This window comes from Branchiostoma belcheri, unplaced genomic scaffold (genome assembly GCF_001625305.1).
Source record: "Branchiostoma belcheri isolate BF01 breed outbred unplaced genomic scaffold, Haploidv18h27 scaffold38, whole genome shotgun sequence".
NCBI classification, from domain to species: Eukaryota; Metazoa; Chordata; class Leptocardii; order Amphioxiformes; family Branchiostomatidae; genus Branchiostoma; species Branchiostoma belcheri.
In genome coordinates, this window is record NW_017803998.1 from 1,727,932 (window position 1) to 1,745,088 (window position 17,157).

The following is a 17,157-nucleotide window of genomic DNA, read 5'->3' on the forward strand; positions in this document are numbered from 1 at the left end:
GTTTGTTTTGTGGTAAAGATAATGTTGCTTTTGTATTGTGATTGTTGTATACATTCTTATGTTTGTCATTCTGAGACTGTTTAAATCATTTTGAATTTTGACTTAAATCTCATTGTTACAGTGCCTGTAGATCTAATATTTTTCATTTGTAAACCTAGTTATATTTGGGTATTTGTAATTTTGCTAAGATGATGGTTGTTTACTATATAGGCAAGTTCCCACCTGTGGCTCTGTACTCTGACCGGTACCCATCCAGAGACACTGCAGCAAAAGTGTCGTCCAGGCCCTGTTTGGTTCCAATCTTGAAGTCATAGCTGACGATGTTGCTCTCAGACTCCAGGAAGAACTGCCAGCTACACTGAAGCTCAGTGGCAGCTGAAACACGATGTTACATCAACTTAGAAAAGTCAATCTATTGACAAAAAACACAGCCAAACTGTAACTTTAAATATAAAGCTATCAACTGTGGAGACAGTACTTCCTTACTGTAACTTAATGTAAGACTTAAAGTTTGCAATGGCTTTATTTCACAGCTTAAAAGAACGGGAGGTTTTTGACTGAATTAATTACTGACCAATGATATCAAGGCCTCTTAATGAATTTAAAATGGGGGTTCCTGATTGGTCAACATCATCTGAGTGTCTAATAGTATGTATAAAGCCCAGAACCTTACCTGACATGTAGGATGGGCAATTCACGGTGCCAACAACAGGAGGGGTGTAGTCTATCACCACACTGCCACTCTGGGCACTGTTGGTAAGTCCAGCCACATTACTACCATACACAGTCAGAATGTTGGGAACACCTGCGGAGAAATGAGCAAAATATTCGTAGATATACAGTCTTCAACATCTTGTCAAACTTCAACCGAGTTCTAAAAAAACACGAATCTTAAATTTGCCAAACAAAAGCTCAAAACCACATCTTTAAAAGACAGCTATAGAGGAGGCAATTTCGAAGAAAGCAATTTTTAAAATTGCTGTTATGAAAGAAATTAATCCACAGACTTGTTTCATCTAAAAGGAAGTGTCTAACAATACTGTCATTACAATTTCCAGTGGTCAACATGATTTTCATTAAAACACAACAGCTACAGATATTTCAGCACCAAGGACAATACTTTAATGAAACACATTTTATATCCATTGAAGTCTTCTGCAAGCACCATTAATAATACAGTATATATTTAAACATCAAACAAGCACATATAAGAAGAACAGTACCTGGAGCAGCAGGTCTAACACCAGCCTTGTTGCTTCTGTACGCAGGGTTAAAAGACGTTGCCGACAGGATGTCGCTGCCGTAGGGTGTCGTACCAAACTGGTACCAGCCGGAACTGACCGGACAGTTGTCGTCGGCGACATCATAGGCTGCACTGATGAAGCCTGAGGTCAACTGGTAACGGTTTGTACCAGGGGCCAAGCTCTGTAAGAACAATAGCAAAGAACGGCAAGCATGTCAACACTCATATCTTGTTGCCTCTGGGTATGGAGGTATGGTTTTGGATAGGTTTGGCTGTGGGTTTGTGTGTATGCTTGTCAAGCAGACAAGCTGAGATACATGTAGCTGCAGGGAGAATTATTGGTCGATTTTTTTATTGATTGACATGGATCTCAACCTAAAGGCGATCCACCGTGTGCTGGGTGTGAGTTTACATGTGTGGAATGTGGAGGAATTCAGGAAGTGGTGTACCTGTACTACGCGATCATAAAATCATCTCCACAGCTCCAAGTTAAATATGCTCACAAAACACTTCTCATAGTTCTGAAATTGCGTTTTTCTTGTGTCTATTTCTTGTCTTTGTGTTGCTTTGCTTGTACTTTATTTTCTGTATATTGAAAATCGACCTGTACCACATGTACGTATACATGATTGTAGACTAATATATGTGGTGTGATAAGCTTTTAATGTACAATCGTCTTGTGTTCTCTTTCAGCCATCAACATACCGAGTCTTCACCAACAGGCACAATCCCAATACTGGTGATGTCCACAGTAGGAGGAGTGCAGTCGATGAGAATACCGTCTGAGTAGGTCTCCAGGAGGTTACCGAACCCTGTGATGGCTCGTACCGTCAGGTAGTACGTCACTCCACAGTTCAGGGACAGGATAGCTCTCGCCTTGCCACTGCCACCCAGTCCTTTTTAAGAGAAGACATTCAAATTGAAACTCTACTTTGCAAAGAATCTATATTGCATTTTGATTGGCTGTTAAGAATCTAAACTGCACTTTGATTGGCTGCAAAGAATAGAAACTACAATTTGATTGGCGGCAAAGAACTGCACTTTGGCTGCAAGAGTAGATTGATACCTTGTGTGGCATTGCTAAAAAAAGTAATTTTCGTACTACATTTTTGTGTAATAACTATTCTATGGCTTAGTTTTGTAAGGCTGTGTTGACCTTTACATTTCATTGTTGGTTTTCTTTATCCAGTGCATTAAGGGCAAACAAGGGCATTAAATTGTGTTCAATGAAAGAAAAAAGCCTCTTGGTAAATTGGTCTACTATTTGTCATATTAGATTCTAATCTACTTTCTGTTTATGTACTATATACATGTACAGTATGATAGATGGTAGACTGTATTGAGAAACTCAACAATATCTATTGCGAGCTAAATCACAGAAGACACATGTAATTGATCAGAGACTATTTATCCATGAATGAAGGCTGACCTCCTCCCCTGACTTGGTCCTCAGGTTTGAGGATGATCCCAGCAGACAGGAAGGGTTGAACATCGTCCTCCCCACTGGAGGTCCCCACAGCCCACAGGTAGTGCACAATTCCATGTAACTGGCTCTCAAAACCTAATGGATTAATAGAATGCATCATCAGCACAAATTAGAGGCATCCAATGCAATTTCATGCAGGGCAGCAAAACAGAACAAAAAAAAATTAGAAAGGTAACATTTGCAAAGCAAATGCATAATGTTTACCTTCGCAGATGGTCTGTTTTGTTGTGACAAACACATTATTACTCAAACACATTAATACAATGTGGTTGAACAGGAGCCTAAATCCCTCCTGTCATAAAATTGCAACATGATGCATGAAAAGCACTATTTACCTGAGAAGTGTCCAGTGAGGATATTTTTGGTTCTCTGATAGTCCAGATCCGTGTTCTCTTCAGGGCCGTCTGTGACGTAACCGGCCCTGTCCTGGTCTACGACAAATATGGGCGTAGACGTGATCGTAGTGGAGAAAGACCCGGCGCCGTTCCGTGCCTTGGCAGTGACGTAGTAAAGCGGAGTGTTGGTGTTCCAGTCCGTAAGAGGGAGGGTCAGACCACTGATATAGCCTGCACGTTCTGAGCCCATGTTTGTAAACGGCAGGATATTATCAGCACCTGAAAAAAAAAACAATCATCAGGGATTTTAGACATCTGAGGAGCATTTGGGGGTTTTGTGATTATATACTGTATATCTTATAAGCTTAGATTGTATTTTGAATAGAAGAGTCACTTGTTTTGAATAGAATAGAAACTTGTTTTTCTTTTATGTAAGTTGTACACATTATACATTGTATGTTGCAATTAGCCTTCGGGCATGAATTCGCAAAACAAACTTTACATAATTTTATATATTGGCACTTTGGAGGGATTGTATGATGTAATTCAATTCAGTATTACACCACTTCCTCAATTCCTCCATAATACTGCCCACTTACATTTGATACTTCTGTCAATCATCTGTCAAAATCATTGCCCACCCATGAAACAACAGGGGGATGATAAGGGCAGAGAAACCAACTGACTGCCACTCAAAACAATACTTCTGTGCCCAGAAGTAAAAACATCTATAGACTCACCAGCACTTGTGCCGACAGAGACCCAGTAATCCTGTACCCCACTCTCTCCATCCACAGCTAGCCAAGAGGCCTGGATACCGTTAGGGTCTGACTGATACACATAACCGTCTATCTTCTCCTCCGCACTTCCGTCAAGTACACCCACACGCAGGTACTGCATCTGTAGGTTGAATTTGACAACAAAGCGACAGTTATGCAAAGCGCTAACAAAACAAGAAATCTGCGACTTCCAACGACCGGGAAGTACACTATCCTTGGCTTCCTGAATTCCTCCATGTTGAGCTCTAATTCCTGCTGGCAACTGGCCAGATTCTGAGACCTTTGACCTGCTGTGATTCTGCCTGTCAATCATCCCTCCACATGGTGTCAACCTATTCTGTCTGAAGAATTTACATGTATACACAAATCCACAGCTCAGTCACCCAACATAACACTTCTGTACTAATGATATTAACCCTTTGATCATTTTTGTTTACAGACATGTACCTCTGGTATTTTGCCACTTGAAATTGCACTACCAGCAGCTAATGGATCCTGAATCGTAGCTTTTAATAGTTGTACTTTTTGTTCTCCCAAATACAAATATAATACAGCAGATGAGGCTGTACATTGGGATTCTTTTTTTGTTTTCTAGCAATAATATTATCCTAATTCAGAAGAGAGTCTGTCAAACTGCTTCATACGACTGAAATGGGGACAGGCTTAATAAACTGCTTTAAAGTTGAATCTGCTTCATACTACTGAAATGGGGACAGGCTTTAAACTGTTCAACATTTTAAAAAAGTTTAAAAGAAGAGAAACTTACAGCAGGAGGAGAAGGGTCGATGACATTTCCATCTGTCTGGTAGATAGACGTCAGCGTGGCTCTGTTCACCGCCCCGATCCTGGTCTGGTACATGGCTCCTGCAGACAGACTCAGTCCTGTCTCCGTGTGCCGGGTCAGGCTTGCTGGGTACAGCAGCTTAAAGGCCTCGTTATCTGTGTGAAGAGGAACAAAAACAGAGCAGGTTGAATTTTGACTGAGTAGAGCACTTCAAACTAAAACTTCTAGCCTTTAACACTTCCTTCCAAATTGACCTGGTGGTCAATCTGTGATAATCAATCCCTCCATTCCGCCACAGTCTTAGATTCATTCAAATACATGTAGTAGCAACACAAGAATACATGTACAAAGTCACAAAACAATACATATAACTCCTGGAGATAGCAAAAGATTGTCTCTATAGCCTTCTTCAGGTTTGAATGATCAATCACTTTTAATATTTAAGAGCCAGGGAGTATAATGACCAATGGTCCCTAATATTGCGATAAAAAACTGATAATCCATCAGATATTCTGTGTACAAGGTAAACCATTATTATTATAAATTATGGTTATAATTATGTTAGTATGAAATTCCTCATAGGACATTTTAATGTTACACAGCTTGTACCATGCATATGATGATTTCATTCTGATCCAAAACCAGGATATCTTCAGTATTTTATGAGTAAAAACGGTAGGTTTACTTGGTACAATCTGTTGTCTGGTTCCATGGAAGGTCTCAAAGATGGCCAGCTTGAAGTGGTCCAGTCCAGATTCAGCATCCTGGTAGCTCCAACTCGATGACAGGGAGTTTTGTGTTGTCTGCAAGTGGTTCACAAATTACGATTTCAAAATGAGAGTGAAAAATGAATTCGAGGTACATGCAAGCTACAGTAACTACATAAAATGCAAATTTTACAATGCAGCTGAGTAGGCTTATTTCAAGGAGGTTTAAAATCTTGTATTGAACCTCCTTGTTTATTTCCAGCATGCAGTATAAGAAGACCAGTTGTAAGCTTTGAACTTTTTGAATTCAAAATAATAGTTGACTGAATCTGGTTATACTGTTTTTTTTTATTTTCCTAGGCAACTTGACAGTAGTCCAGTAATTTAAAAGTAATGTACAGTTACTGTATCATGTTCACTATATGTTGTTTTTTTTTGTTTAATTACCCCAACTTTGTAACTTATCTTCCCCCACCCTCTTCTACCTAAACTCAGTCTGGACAAACAGACAAACAAACCCACAGCTCAGCAACCCAACCCCGCACGAAAGTAACCAGCCTTCTCTTCTTCATAAACTCCGAAGAGCACTAAGTTTTCTGTCCACAAAATGGACAGACACATAGGTAGGGTAGTCCTGCACATGCCACCGCTCACAAGAAGTGGCAACGATGAATGGAGTCGGAGGGTAGGTAGGGGGTAAGAAGTGAGAACTAATAAGAGAGGTGTTACGGATGGGGGAACATCCGTCCAATCTGCGAGCCGACAGGAAACGTGATTTAACAAGCAATGGCTGATGTCTACCTGGTAGTCCCTGTCCACAGGAGGGTTAGAGTTATCCCCGTCCCAGATGTCCACCAGGTAGTTAAACACAGGAGGAGTCAGGTCCACGATGAAGCTGTCAGTCAGAGCTTCTGTCACACCTCCCGCTACATTGATGGCTGTCAACTTTGTGGTGACAATGTCAGCTGTAAAATTGAAACAAAGAAAAATTACACAATATTTTTCCATGAAAATCATTTCAAAGATGTTTTGTATGATTACAAACTTAGTAATGATGGTGTGATGCCAAATGTCTGAGTTACTAGGCAAGTGGACACAAGATAAAAAAAGATAGGGGATCAATCCCAGCATTCCTGGCTGGGCGTTGTGGACTTTTCCTTGGAAAAGGCACTTCACACAACTTTTTTCACTCCACACAGGTGTAAAATACGTACCTGACTTTGGTTAGTGAGGTTAAAAATGATGGGCTTCACCTTCCACTACCATGTCCTAACGCATTGGATTAGCAAATCAAATGGCTACAGGACTAAGTCTGTATGTGCAGGTTTTTTCCATCATGTATTATAAGTAATGTGATTATCTGACACTGTCAGTAGTAAAGGAAGACCTCAGCAGGTCACATTACCGTGGAGGAGATGGAAGTGGTAAAACACCACCGACCCCTCGTCCTTATCAATGTCATCAGGCCCGTGTATCAGCTGGTCGTCTCCATAGTTACCATCACTGGAAAAAGGAAGAAAATTTCGCATGTCAACAAGTGAATGAGAGAAGCTGGTATAAAATACTTTATAACACTTCAGGGTGGTTGTACATTAACCTGCTGAACAATAAAGAAACGGGAAATATTTCAGAGTATTTTGGAGGTTTTGTGGCCTTCCAATGCACAGTATGATGTATGTATGATGTAACTCAATCAGGCAATACACCACTTCTCATACCACCCACTTTCTCCCAGCCAGCATGTGCTTGGTTACCATAAGGTGTGACCCTATCAACTGTCAAAATCACCTCCCACCCACTATGCAATGGAACCTATGTGGGCAGACAAACCTATAAACTCTACCACCCAAAACAATACAGAATCCGTACCCATAAATTATAAATCATCAGCAGAAATCAACATCCAGTATATTATACACACAGTGTAATAATGAAATTAAGAACAATTTTCATTATTAATAAGTTTTAATTCACAGAATCACTATTCAAAAGACGGACTACAAACTAAATACCTTGTACATTTACTCACCTATCCCTCTGCCTCCTGTACACAGACACCATGAATTCATCAATGCCTGACTCGGGGTCAACAAAGTCTCCCCACGTGGCGCCAACAATGGCCTGCTCCGAAGTAAACTCTTCGTCCACAGGGATACCGTTTGCATCTAGTTCTTCACTGGTTCCGTCTACAATCCAGCCAGCTTCTGGTGGGGTCAGGTCTACCCGGGCTGTGACAGGAAGGTAGGAAAATGGTTAACATTTTTTCCACTGCCTTACCTCTAAACCGATACCTAAATCGTTACTTCAGTGTTGAAAGGGTTAAGAATTAATCTGTTATCTACCTGGTCATGAGAGGATATATCAATATACATGTATATAGGAAAATGGTTAATTTAATATGCATCAAATTCTCCCTACAATAGCATATTGGTATTTGATATGGCTTGTTTAGTGTGCTGATGATTAAGAAGATTCTATAGTTACAACTACAATTGGCAATTAAGACCGTAAACCATTGAAACTTACCTCCGTTGCTGACTGCAGTAACACTCAGCTTTTTAAACCCTCCGTGGTAGGCAATCAGCATGTTGTAATACATGGAGTTGTGGACCAGGGGCTCGTCCAATTGCATGCAGGTTTGGTGGGCCCTGTTGCTGAACTTGGTCAGGTTCACCAGGTCATATCCACCTGGGAAGCTGCCCACGCCCCACATGTACTTACTGATGCCAGATTCAGGGTCATAGAAGTCCTTCCAGTTTGCACAAACCTGAAAAAAAGGTAGATTTGGGAAAATTGTCAGTACTTGTCAGTACCATTTGCCAAATTCATCAATTCTTAAATCCAAATGATACAGAGGAATACTTTTAGGAATCAGCTTTGACATCACAAAAATATTTATTGTTTCATTCCTATGTAGTCTAGATTGACAATATATATTGAATATGGTTTCCAACATGAAATGCCACGGTCAATTTATCATAATATACGTAAGTATGAACATGTATTTTGACTGTGTGTTTGTGTGACTTAATGTGTGTGTACATGTACATGTACATGTACATGTATGTGTATATCATCATGTGTGACTGTGCAACAGTAAGATTGTGCTTGTGTATGTGCTTGTACATGCAAGCTTGTGAGTGCACGCACTATGTTAATATAATAAAATATGTGTGTGTGTGTGTGCGGGCGCACGTGTGTGTATCCACATGCTTGTGTGTCAGTGTATTTGACTCAACTGTACAACCCTGACGTATCTTCCCTACTATGCATACCTCATTCTGTTCCATAGTCCAGTTGAGGTCCTTGCCATACTGGTACCCATCATACACAACCCCGGCAATGGGCGGTGTGTTGTCCATGACAATGGGGAAATCAGACACTCCCATCCCTCTCAGATCAACTAAACATTCACAAGGATATTGAAAGTTCTATCAGCTGTAGGAACATATAACTTTGAAAATATATAATATATATATCAATCCTGACTGACATCACAATTAGCAGATCAACCAAATTAATGAAAATGGCAATTAACTTTTAGAGGGTTGCTGTGGGTCTATGAAACATATTCATTGTATTTTTATCTTTTCAGTTTGCATGAACTAGATGTTTTGACGGAGGAGGACAGGGCCTCTGTTAAAATATCTAGATGCACTTTACAGACTTTTTTTTTCACTTGCATGACTCTACAAGCAAATCAAAATCAATGGATGGCCTGCTAAAGCTGCAAAAATAGCCCTTTATTTGCTAAGAGTCCCAATGTATCCAACAGAAGTGGAAAGTCCTGTTAACTACTAGGTGGGGCAATTTGGTTTGGAAAGGTGACTGTAACATTAAATTGAAAAAAAAACTGTACATGTAGGAATTATTTGGAGGGGAAGCGAGTTGAGGCAAGAAATGTAAGAGATCACATAAAGTAAACAAAATATACCAAGAAAAATTTGAATGTGTACAGTAGAAAGAAAGACCACTGACCTCCATTGATGACTCTCAGTTTGGGCCAGAATGGCACGCCTTCCTCCTCAGTGGTCAGTTCTCCTGTCCAGCTCCCGGCTATCCCTTCCTCGTGAACGCCGGTGTAGTTATGACGCACCCAGTCCATCACAAGAACGTCAAACTTGGTCAAGCCCAGGCCAATATCTGCCTCTCTGATGTCTGACTGGAGATCACTGTGCACAGGACAGAGTTGGCAACATTTACAGAAACCACTATAATTATTACACAATCAAGTAAACAGCTTAACTTCCAATGCAAAGAAGCCTCAACAATTTTTGGTTCTTTGTACTGCAGCCTTTTCTTTTTTTTGTGACTTTCAAGTTCACAATCCTCTCTGAAGTGTTTTGGGTTTTCAGGAATGACTTGGGTCTGTGGAGGGGATTGTAGGATGTAATTTAATTGTGTGGTGTAATTTAATCAGTACTGCACCTGTTCCTGAATTCCTCCGATTACTGCCCACTTACTACTACTAGTACCTGGTGAGTGTTGGCTGCCCTTCAGGCTTGACATCTTTATCATTAAAATTGGCAAAATTACCTTCCACCCTCAATACAACTACTTGGACAAGCAGACTCATAAACCCACAATTCAGCTACCCAAAACAATACTTCCGTGGGGTCATGTAGCGTAGCGGCAGAATACGCGACTAGGAACTTAGAGTCCCGGGTTCGAGTCCTGACATGCCACCGATCTTGTGCCCTTGGGAAAGGCACTTTACAGGGCTTTCCTCACTTAGCTCAGGTGTAAATGAGTATTGTCCTGTCATGTATTTGTCCCGTGTTGGTGGCGGCATTAAATTATAAGTTGAAAAAACTTGAGTGTGCCGTCACCACGTCTGGTGATTACATGTTGGAAAAAAAATACTTCCATACCTGAAGATGAAGATACAACAACATGTACACAATGTATGCCCAATGAACTTAAAAGGTAATACCTTGCATTGTAAGCAACATAGAGTTCCTCATCTTCTGTAAAAGTGACCTCTGTGATATCATGGAAGTCAGGAGGAGTGTTGTCGATGCCGTAAGGTGCGGTGTGGCACACGCTGGTGATCAGAGCACCTCCGAAGGCCACGTCGTTGATGGCTCTGACAGTGACGTAATACTTTCCATCTGAAACAAAGCATAACACGAAATTGAAGATTCTACACCTCTGTTATTGTTAAGTACTTAGTGTTGTGTTTTCTTGTTCGATTCATGCTGTGAATTTCTGGCTGATTCTATGCGTACTTCACTGCCACTTCCTCCCAGCTTGCAGAAAGACTTTTTGGACCTCCAATTCCATCAATTGTATCAGTCTGCGGTTACATAATTCCCCCTCACTTTCTATGACTGTACTGTTTTCAAACTATGGACTAAAAGCAAAATAAAATTGGCAAACTGCTCTTGGCATTATTTATCTTGAAGTTTATCTAAGGGCATATCAGAAACAAGTTTGTCCAGGAAAATATGGATTAATAAAAGCTTAAATTTGTAATAACTATATATAAGAATGAGTATTTTGGAAAGATAGCAATAATGTCAACTGTCCTATATTATATACAATATAAAAATTTATTTTGGTTAACTATGCCTACAGATTAAACTTTTCCCTGCTGCCAAATCCCATAACTAATATAACATTTGGTGCCAAAAGGGTAACCCTAGCATACTGAAGGTTCCTCACCCAGTAAGATCCCATCAGGATATCCAGGTATGGGTGGTATGGGGAAGATGCCGCCTGCATGCGTCCACTCGCTGGCATCATACAGGTGTGCATGAGGGTCGATGTGAGGATGTATCAGGTCCTGTCCTGGCTCCAGCCCTACGGCCCAGCTGTACCCATACAGACCAGTGTTGTCATCATGGAACCCATCCCAGTTGGCTGGAAACAAATAAAAAAAATTCATGATAATGCCCTCTTTGTTTAGATCTTCATCTCCAAACAAAAAAAGGTTAATGATCTGGACCAAATGGCTGTTACCATTATAATTGGTGCTGTAGCAGACACCCTCTGGTGGATTCCTTAGACCTTAGGTCCTCCTGTGCCTACTGACACATTTGGCAGCAAGATTCTATCTAGTAACATTATGTAGCAAGTGGCAGGACAGTGCTTCAGAGTGTGATCACCACATAGATCTGTTTTCGCTAGCCCACCGTTCCCAATGCAATTTTGGAAATGCAAAACGTACATGTATATTTTTCAAATCTTTCTTTTTCTACTCAGAATAATTGCAATACATGTATCACTGACAATAATTTTGTGATGTTAACATAATTATGACATGGAATAAAAAAGTTTCACAAATTTGATCAGAAGCTCAACACATCTTCATAGTGAGAGCAAATGATATGATATTAATAATAATATATTAATCCTTCGCCAAGAAACTCCTCAACTCTGAATTCAGTGACTGGTTACCCCCATCCCGTAAACAGATATCTGGCAGAAACACACGTAGTGCTAACAAACTGGACACTCCCATCTGTAGAACAACTCGCTACAAAAACTCTGCGATACCTTACATGACAAACTTGCTGAACAAACACTTTAACTGACAATCTGTAAATACCGATGTGACCTCATGAATTGTATTATATATAGAAGACTATACAAGTTTTATCACACTTATATTTATTGATTTTGAACCGAATTGATTCATTGTCTATTTTAACTCCTTAGCGTTTTTAATCTATTTCATTGTAAATGCCTGTCAATTCATACTTATTGTCTGCAAGAAGGTGTGTGAATAAAGTTTCAAAGTTTAAAAAAATGGTTTGTGCATACCTGCAATGAAGGTGTTTGCTCTGGTGTAGTAGGTTCCAACTGTCATCCTCATGCCGTTAAACACAGTCGTCCCATCTACATCACCATAAATAAGCCTGAAAAAAATTACATTTGTAAATCAACATTTAATCATAATTCAATTAAGTTGACCTACACTATAAGCAGCAAGTCAGCAGAACGTACTGCGCCTGCGCAGAACCCTGTATTTTCACTTTTTTCGTTGGGTTTTTGGTCAATGTTGCATCAGAATTTTTCCTATTGCAGAGGATATTCTTTCCGACACAACATTTGGAAACTATTGTCGAAATGCTAACCTTATATGAGCAAATACAACCTTATATGAGACGTTCTGCCGAAATTCTATGTACAATACATTACGGTTTTCGTGCAGGTGCAGTACGTTCTGTCGACGTGCTACTATAAGCCATTGTGGTCCAGTAATGATGGGAATTAAAGAGTATTGCCAATTCCAACAACTGTCCATAGTTTTATTTTGATTACTGTGAGTGTGACACAATTATCATATCATAAAATTGGACAGGTACTGTTTTTTGTCTGGATGATGTTTGGGTGTATATCTCAAGATCTGTTCCACAGAATGAGATGGTACTTAGCAGGTGGGTAGGTGGGGTGAAATAGGATTGTGTAGATTGATTTTGGGCACCTGGCGATTGACCTTGGTACTGCAGTAGGAATTTTTCTAAATACCTTTGGCCCTGGACAGTCTGTGGATGTGATGTTTAGGTCGCATATAGTTGTTGACCTATGGGTTTAGTGGTGTAAATTTAGACTCTGGCTTATACAGTGCTTTATTTATATATGTGCTAACTTCACTTGCTACCTGTTTTGTGAATAACTAATCAGTCTCTATTACACCTCAGGTGTAGAATCAACCAAGAATTGAGGTATTCAAAAACTTGTATTTCCACAGAACTATCGTAGACTGGAACTCGTTGCCACCTGCACCAAGCACAGTTGGGGCATCATCACTAGAAAGCTTTAAACAACAATCAAATGCAATCAAATGTGCAAAGATTGAGTGTAACAAGCCGTTCGGTGTGATATAGCTACATGTATCTGCCGCCGCGCCGCGTGCCTGCGAAGATGGTGTGTTACGCCGAAGGGCGGTTATACCGGCTATACAGATACAGAAGCTGGTGTGTTACACCAAAGGCGGTTATACCGGCTATACAGATACAGAAGCTGGTGTGTTACGCCGAAGGGCGGTTATACTGGCTATACAGATACAGATACAGGTGCTGCATGATAAACAGGTAACTCACCTGTGCTGAGGCAGGTTTGTCTTGTCTGCCTCGCTGGCACACCTGTCCTGCTCCCAGCCGTCCAACATCAGGTCTTCACAGGTGTCAAACAAGAACTCCTCCTGTCCTGGGTTCGAACCCAGGTACCCGGGGTCAGGGTGGGTAAAATCCGTCAGGATTCCCTGTCACAACAAACAATCCAAATTTCAGACTTCTCAAAAGTTTTTTGGGTTTTAGGGAATTTATTAGAGCAATCTCAAAAATTTCCTGCTTGTGTTTTAACGCCTGTCAGACATCTTCCTCTAGTCAGAGCTTCTGACTAGAGGAAGAGTTCGTCTTGTGACTACATGTACAATGTAGCCATTGTAGGTGGCGCTTATTGCAGCGAGAACACAACTGTGCTAGTGGACTGGGAAGGGGCCAAGGTATACCGGTAATAGACAGAGAGGATAGTGGACCAATGGATCAAGGAGAATATTAATTGGTTTGAAAAAGTCAACCTCAATGATGAACCGGGCCAAGGGGGGATACAAACTTAGCCATGTTTGGAATTGTGTTTTTGCCACAAAAAACGCCACTTCCATGCTACATATACATGTAGCAGTGAGAAGCAGAACTCCAGTCAGAAGCTCTGATGCTCCAAGGGGATTGTATATTAACATACTTAAGTTGGGACTAGGACTAAACCTGTACAGGTTTGGGGAACTACTCATACAATCCTTGGCATTCCGAATCCCTCTATGTTGACTCAGGTTTTGGAACTTTCAAATTCACCCCATTTTCTGTGTCTGACCTTCTGACCACCTGTCATTCTGCCTATTAATCTTCTCCCACCCATGTTCTGTCAACCTACATGTACTCTGCCCAGCTAAACATACATGCAAACCCACAACCAACTCTATCTACATGTAGAAGTACCTGTTGGGACAAGTAATGGCCTACCTGTGATGATATTTCACCAGTGTATCCTATGAAGTTGTCCGACTCCACGTTGAAGAAATACAGGCTGTTGTCTTCCAATGCCAGCCCCTCGTGAAGGAAGTACGCATTGTGGCCAAATCCAAACCTCTCAAAGTAATGCATCCGGCCAGACTGCAGAAAATAAAGACAAGTGTTGTGCATGTTAGCGCTTGCAATACTTTTTTCTGCAAACCTGCGCTGTTGAAATTACCTGCACCAGACAAATTTTACCTGCATCACTCAGAATTTAGGAAGTATGGATCTTATTAAAAACTGTTCAGACATCATTGCCATTATATCTTATACTTCATAGGTGGTGGCAGCCAATGCGATATGCTACTGTAACAATACACCTAGACATAAGTGTGGTATGGTTTTGCCAATTTTTCATTCTGCCTTTTCTGCTTCATCTTCATTTGGAATAAGTGTAAGAGAAACAAAGTCTTCAACTAAGGATTTGAACTAATATTTTGAACTATTGTTATGACAATGGATTTGATGAATGATTTGTTAAGATTTGAACTTATTGTTATGACACTTGTTATGATCAATGATTTGGTATGATTTGAATTATTGTTGTGCTTATTGTTATGATCAAGGATTTGTTATGATTTGAATTATTCTGTAATATATGGTTCAGTGTATGTAATATTGTATTGCTTGCCAATGGATATATGAATAAAAAAAAGTCTCCAACTACTTACAATTTCTATTTGAGCACCACCCTTTGCTGCCATTGACTCTGCTTGTCCATTCAGCTCGCAATCCTTGGTTTTTCCGTAGTCGAAGTTGAATCCCTTACACTGTGTAGGTAAGTACTTCAGACACTCTGCAGCACAAGACTCAGGGCTGGAAGTGGCTACACCGTTACCTGGGATAAACTTGAAGGGCTCTGCAGCAAGACGACCCATCCTCCCAGGGGTAAAGGAAGCCAGACCCCCTGCAAAGACAAATTTAATCATTTATAACCTCATATGATTGGTCCATTTGACAAGCTACCAAATATAAGCTACATTGTATACAAGCAGAAATATCTTGTATTACAGTAACAATTGAATGTACATTGTACCTAAAAAATTACTGTACAGTTGTACAATCCAGAAATTAAGATGTCAGTTCTTGGAAAGCATGTTTCAAATTAAATACTAGTATTAGCTGCTTTAATTTTTTCAAAATAAGGAAAATTCTCATCCAAGTCATTTTGCATTACCATAAAAACTGAATTGTCTTGTTGAAAACAATTTAAATTGAAGGAATGAAGAAATGTGAATGATTGAAAGAATGAGAGAATGAATGAAGAATACTATGTTTTAGTGAGTGAATGATTAAGAGAAAGAGGGATTAGTTGGTTTGTTCATTGATTGATAAATTGAAGAAAACAAACATCTAACCTTGAGTTGTAGTCTCCCTAGTGAGGGTGAACTCCTGCCAGGGAGTTACCTGGTCCCCCCACACTCCATGTCCCAGGCCCAGGCCTACTCTCTGTGCTGTCAGCTCGGAGTCATCAAACAGTTTGGCAGTAGCACTCAACTTCTGTGGATTACTGATAAAAGAAGAAAGAATTTCATCCAATATTTCTGAAATATTGACCTCTGAAATAGTCAATACCTTGTTCTACATGTATTATGATATCATTACAGTTTGGAGACAGTTGAAGAAAAATGTTGAGTTCACAAAGTTACAAAATGTGAACATTTCAACCAATGCCCTAGTCCTTTATGCTGAGGTCACATTTCCAAGCCGGGGCCTGGCCAGGCTGCTTCGATTAATGAAAAGTCAACAATTTTCTTCAAGAATATACTGCGCATATAGTTCCATTATGAATTTTTTTCAGACTTACATGATTGCGCTTTGCTGTCTTTTAGACCATATTTTTCATTCCATAATACTGCCCCACGTTGTGCCCTTGGGAAATGCACTTTACACGACTTCCCCACCTATACGGTGGAGTGACGCCCACCGAGCCTCTTATAGACTAATCTGTCTGTCGGGGTGCCAAAAACTTACGGATTTGGTGCGCCGATGTGATCTCATATTGGCCACTGAGAGCCGTAAATTTTTTTTTAATACTGCCTTGCTGTTAGTCTGTGGTTACACCATTTCCCCCTCACTTTGTGTGACTCTTTTGTATTCAAATGAAAACTGAAAATGATGAACGGAAAACAAAACATCCATTAACAGAGGCAATGGTCATGGTAAACTTGCTTACCTGGTTGACAGATATTCCACATCTACTCTCCCACTGGGTAAGGTGTTATCTAAGGTAGGAAGACTGCATGTGGCGGTGGAACAGCCTCCCCCAGTGTTACAGGCATGAACTGTGAAGTGTAGGGGAACTCCATGCACCAGTGGCTACAGGTGGTAAATAGCATAAAGAATGAATGAACTTTATTGCATGGTACATGTACAATGTATGGCAACGACAATACTACAAGACTAATCTATAGTATTAATTTACTAGAAAATATCACTGATAACAGCATATGAGTGACATTATTGTCATGTGCGAATTATTTGTTTTTGGTATGTCACAAGAATGTGTACAATCTATGTTCACTCAATGGAAATAGCTAGTCTTGTTCTCGTAGTCTCCTTCAATGTAATTTTTTCTGTGTCAATAAAAGCTATGTTATATAATTTTTTTTTTATAAAGTATTTGATAATGAGCAAGGTTTACATAGCAATGATGCCCCCTTGCAGTCTCAGTTGACACTGCAGCACCAACAGAAAAGATTACCTACCCTGTACAGTTCCATACAATGTATGCACAGGAATGTTAGTATTACACCTCTGAACCTACATTGCCCACACACTGATGCCCCCCCCCCTGCAGCCT

General features: G+C 40.2%; 1 protein-coding gene across 1 annotated transcript in view; it reads right to left on the reverse strand.

The window, feature by feature from the left end:
* The window catches only part of LOC109476484, a gene marked incomplete at its 3' end in the record, with an annotated part of 130,748 nt that overhangs the window by 30,884 nt on the left and 82,707 nt on the right, over positions 1–17,157 (reverse strand). Inside the window, exons 87-109 of the mRNA XM_019777420.1 lie at positions 16,531–16,673; positions 15,713–15,864; positions 15,026–15,261; positions 14,304–14,453; positions 13,383–13,543; positions 12,100–12,194; positions 10,999–11,196; positions 10,268–10,445; positions 9,313–9,506; positions 8,610–8,737; positions 7,861–8,101; positions 7,364–7,562; positions 6,740–6,837; positions 6,136–6,299; positions 5,313–5,430; positions 4,610–4,782; positions 3,805–3,964; positions 3,065–3,343; positions 2,673–2,804; positions 1,949–2,139; positions 1,224–1,425; positions 674–805; positions 223–375 (exon numbers count right to left, since the gene is read on the reverse strand). Coding sequence (XP_019632979.1) covers positions 223–375; positions 674–805; positions 1,224–1,425; positions 1,949–2,139; positions 2,673–2,804; positions 3,065–3,343; positions 3,805–3,964; positions 4,610–4,782; positions 5,313–5,430; positions 6,136–6,299; positions 6,740–6,837; positions 7,364–7,562; positions 7,861–8,101; positions 8,610–8,737; positions 9,313–9,506; positions 10,268–10,445; positions 10,999–11,196; positions 12,100–12,194; positions 13,383–13,543; positions 14,304–14,453; positions 15,026–15,261; positions 15,713–15,864; positions 16,531–16,673 — 3,877 coding nt within the window. The remainder of the gene's footprint in view (positions 1–222; positions 376–673; positions 806–1,223; positions 1,426–1,948; positions 2,140–2,672; positions 2,805–3,064; positions 3,344–3,804; positions 3,965–4,609; positions 4,783–5,312; positions 5,431–6,135; positions 6,300–6,739; positions 6,838–7,363; positions 7,563–7,860; positions 8,102–8,609; positions 8,738–9,312; positions 9,507–10,267; positions 10,446–10,998; positions 11,197–12,099; positions 12,195–13,382; positions 13,544–14,303; positions 14,454–15,025; positions 15,262–15,712; positions 15,865–16,530; positions 16,674–17,157) is intronic.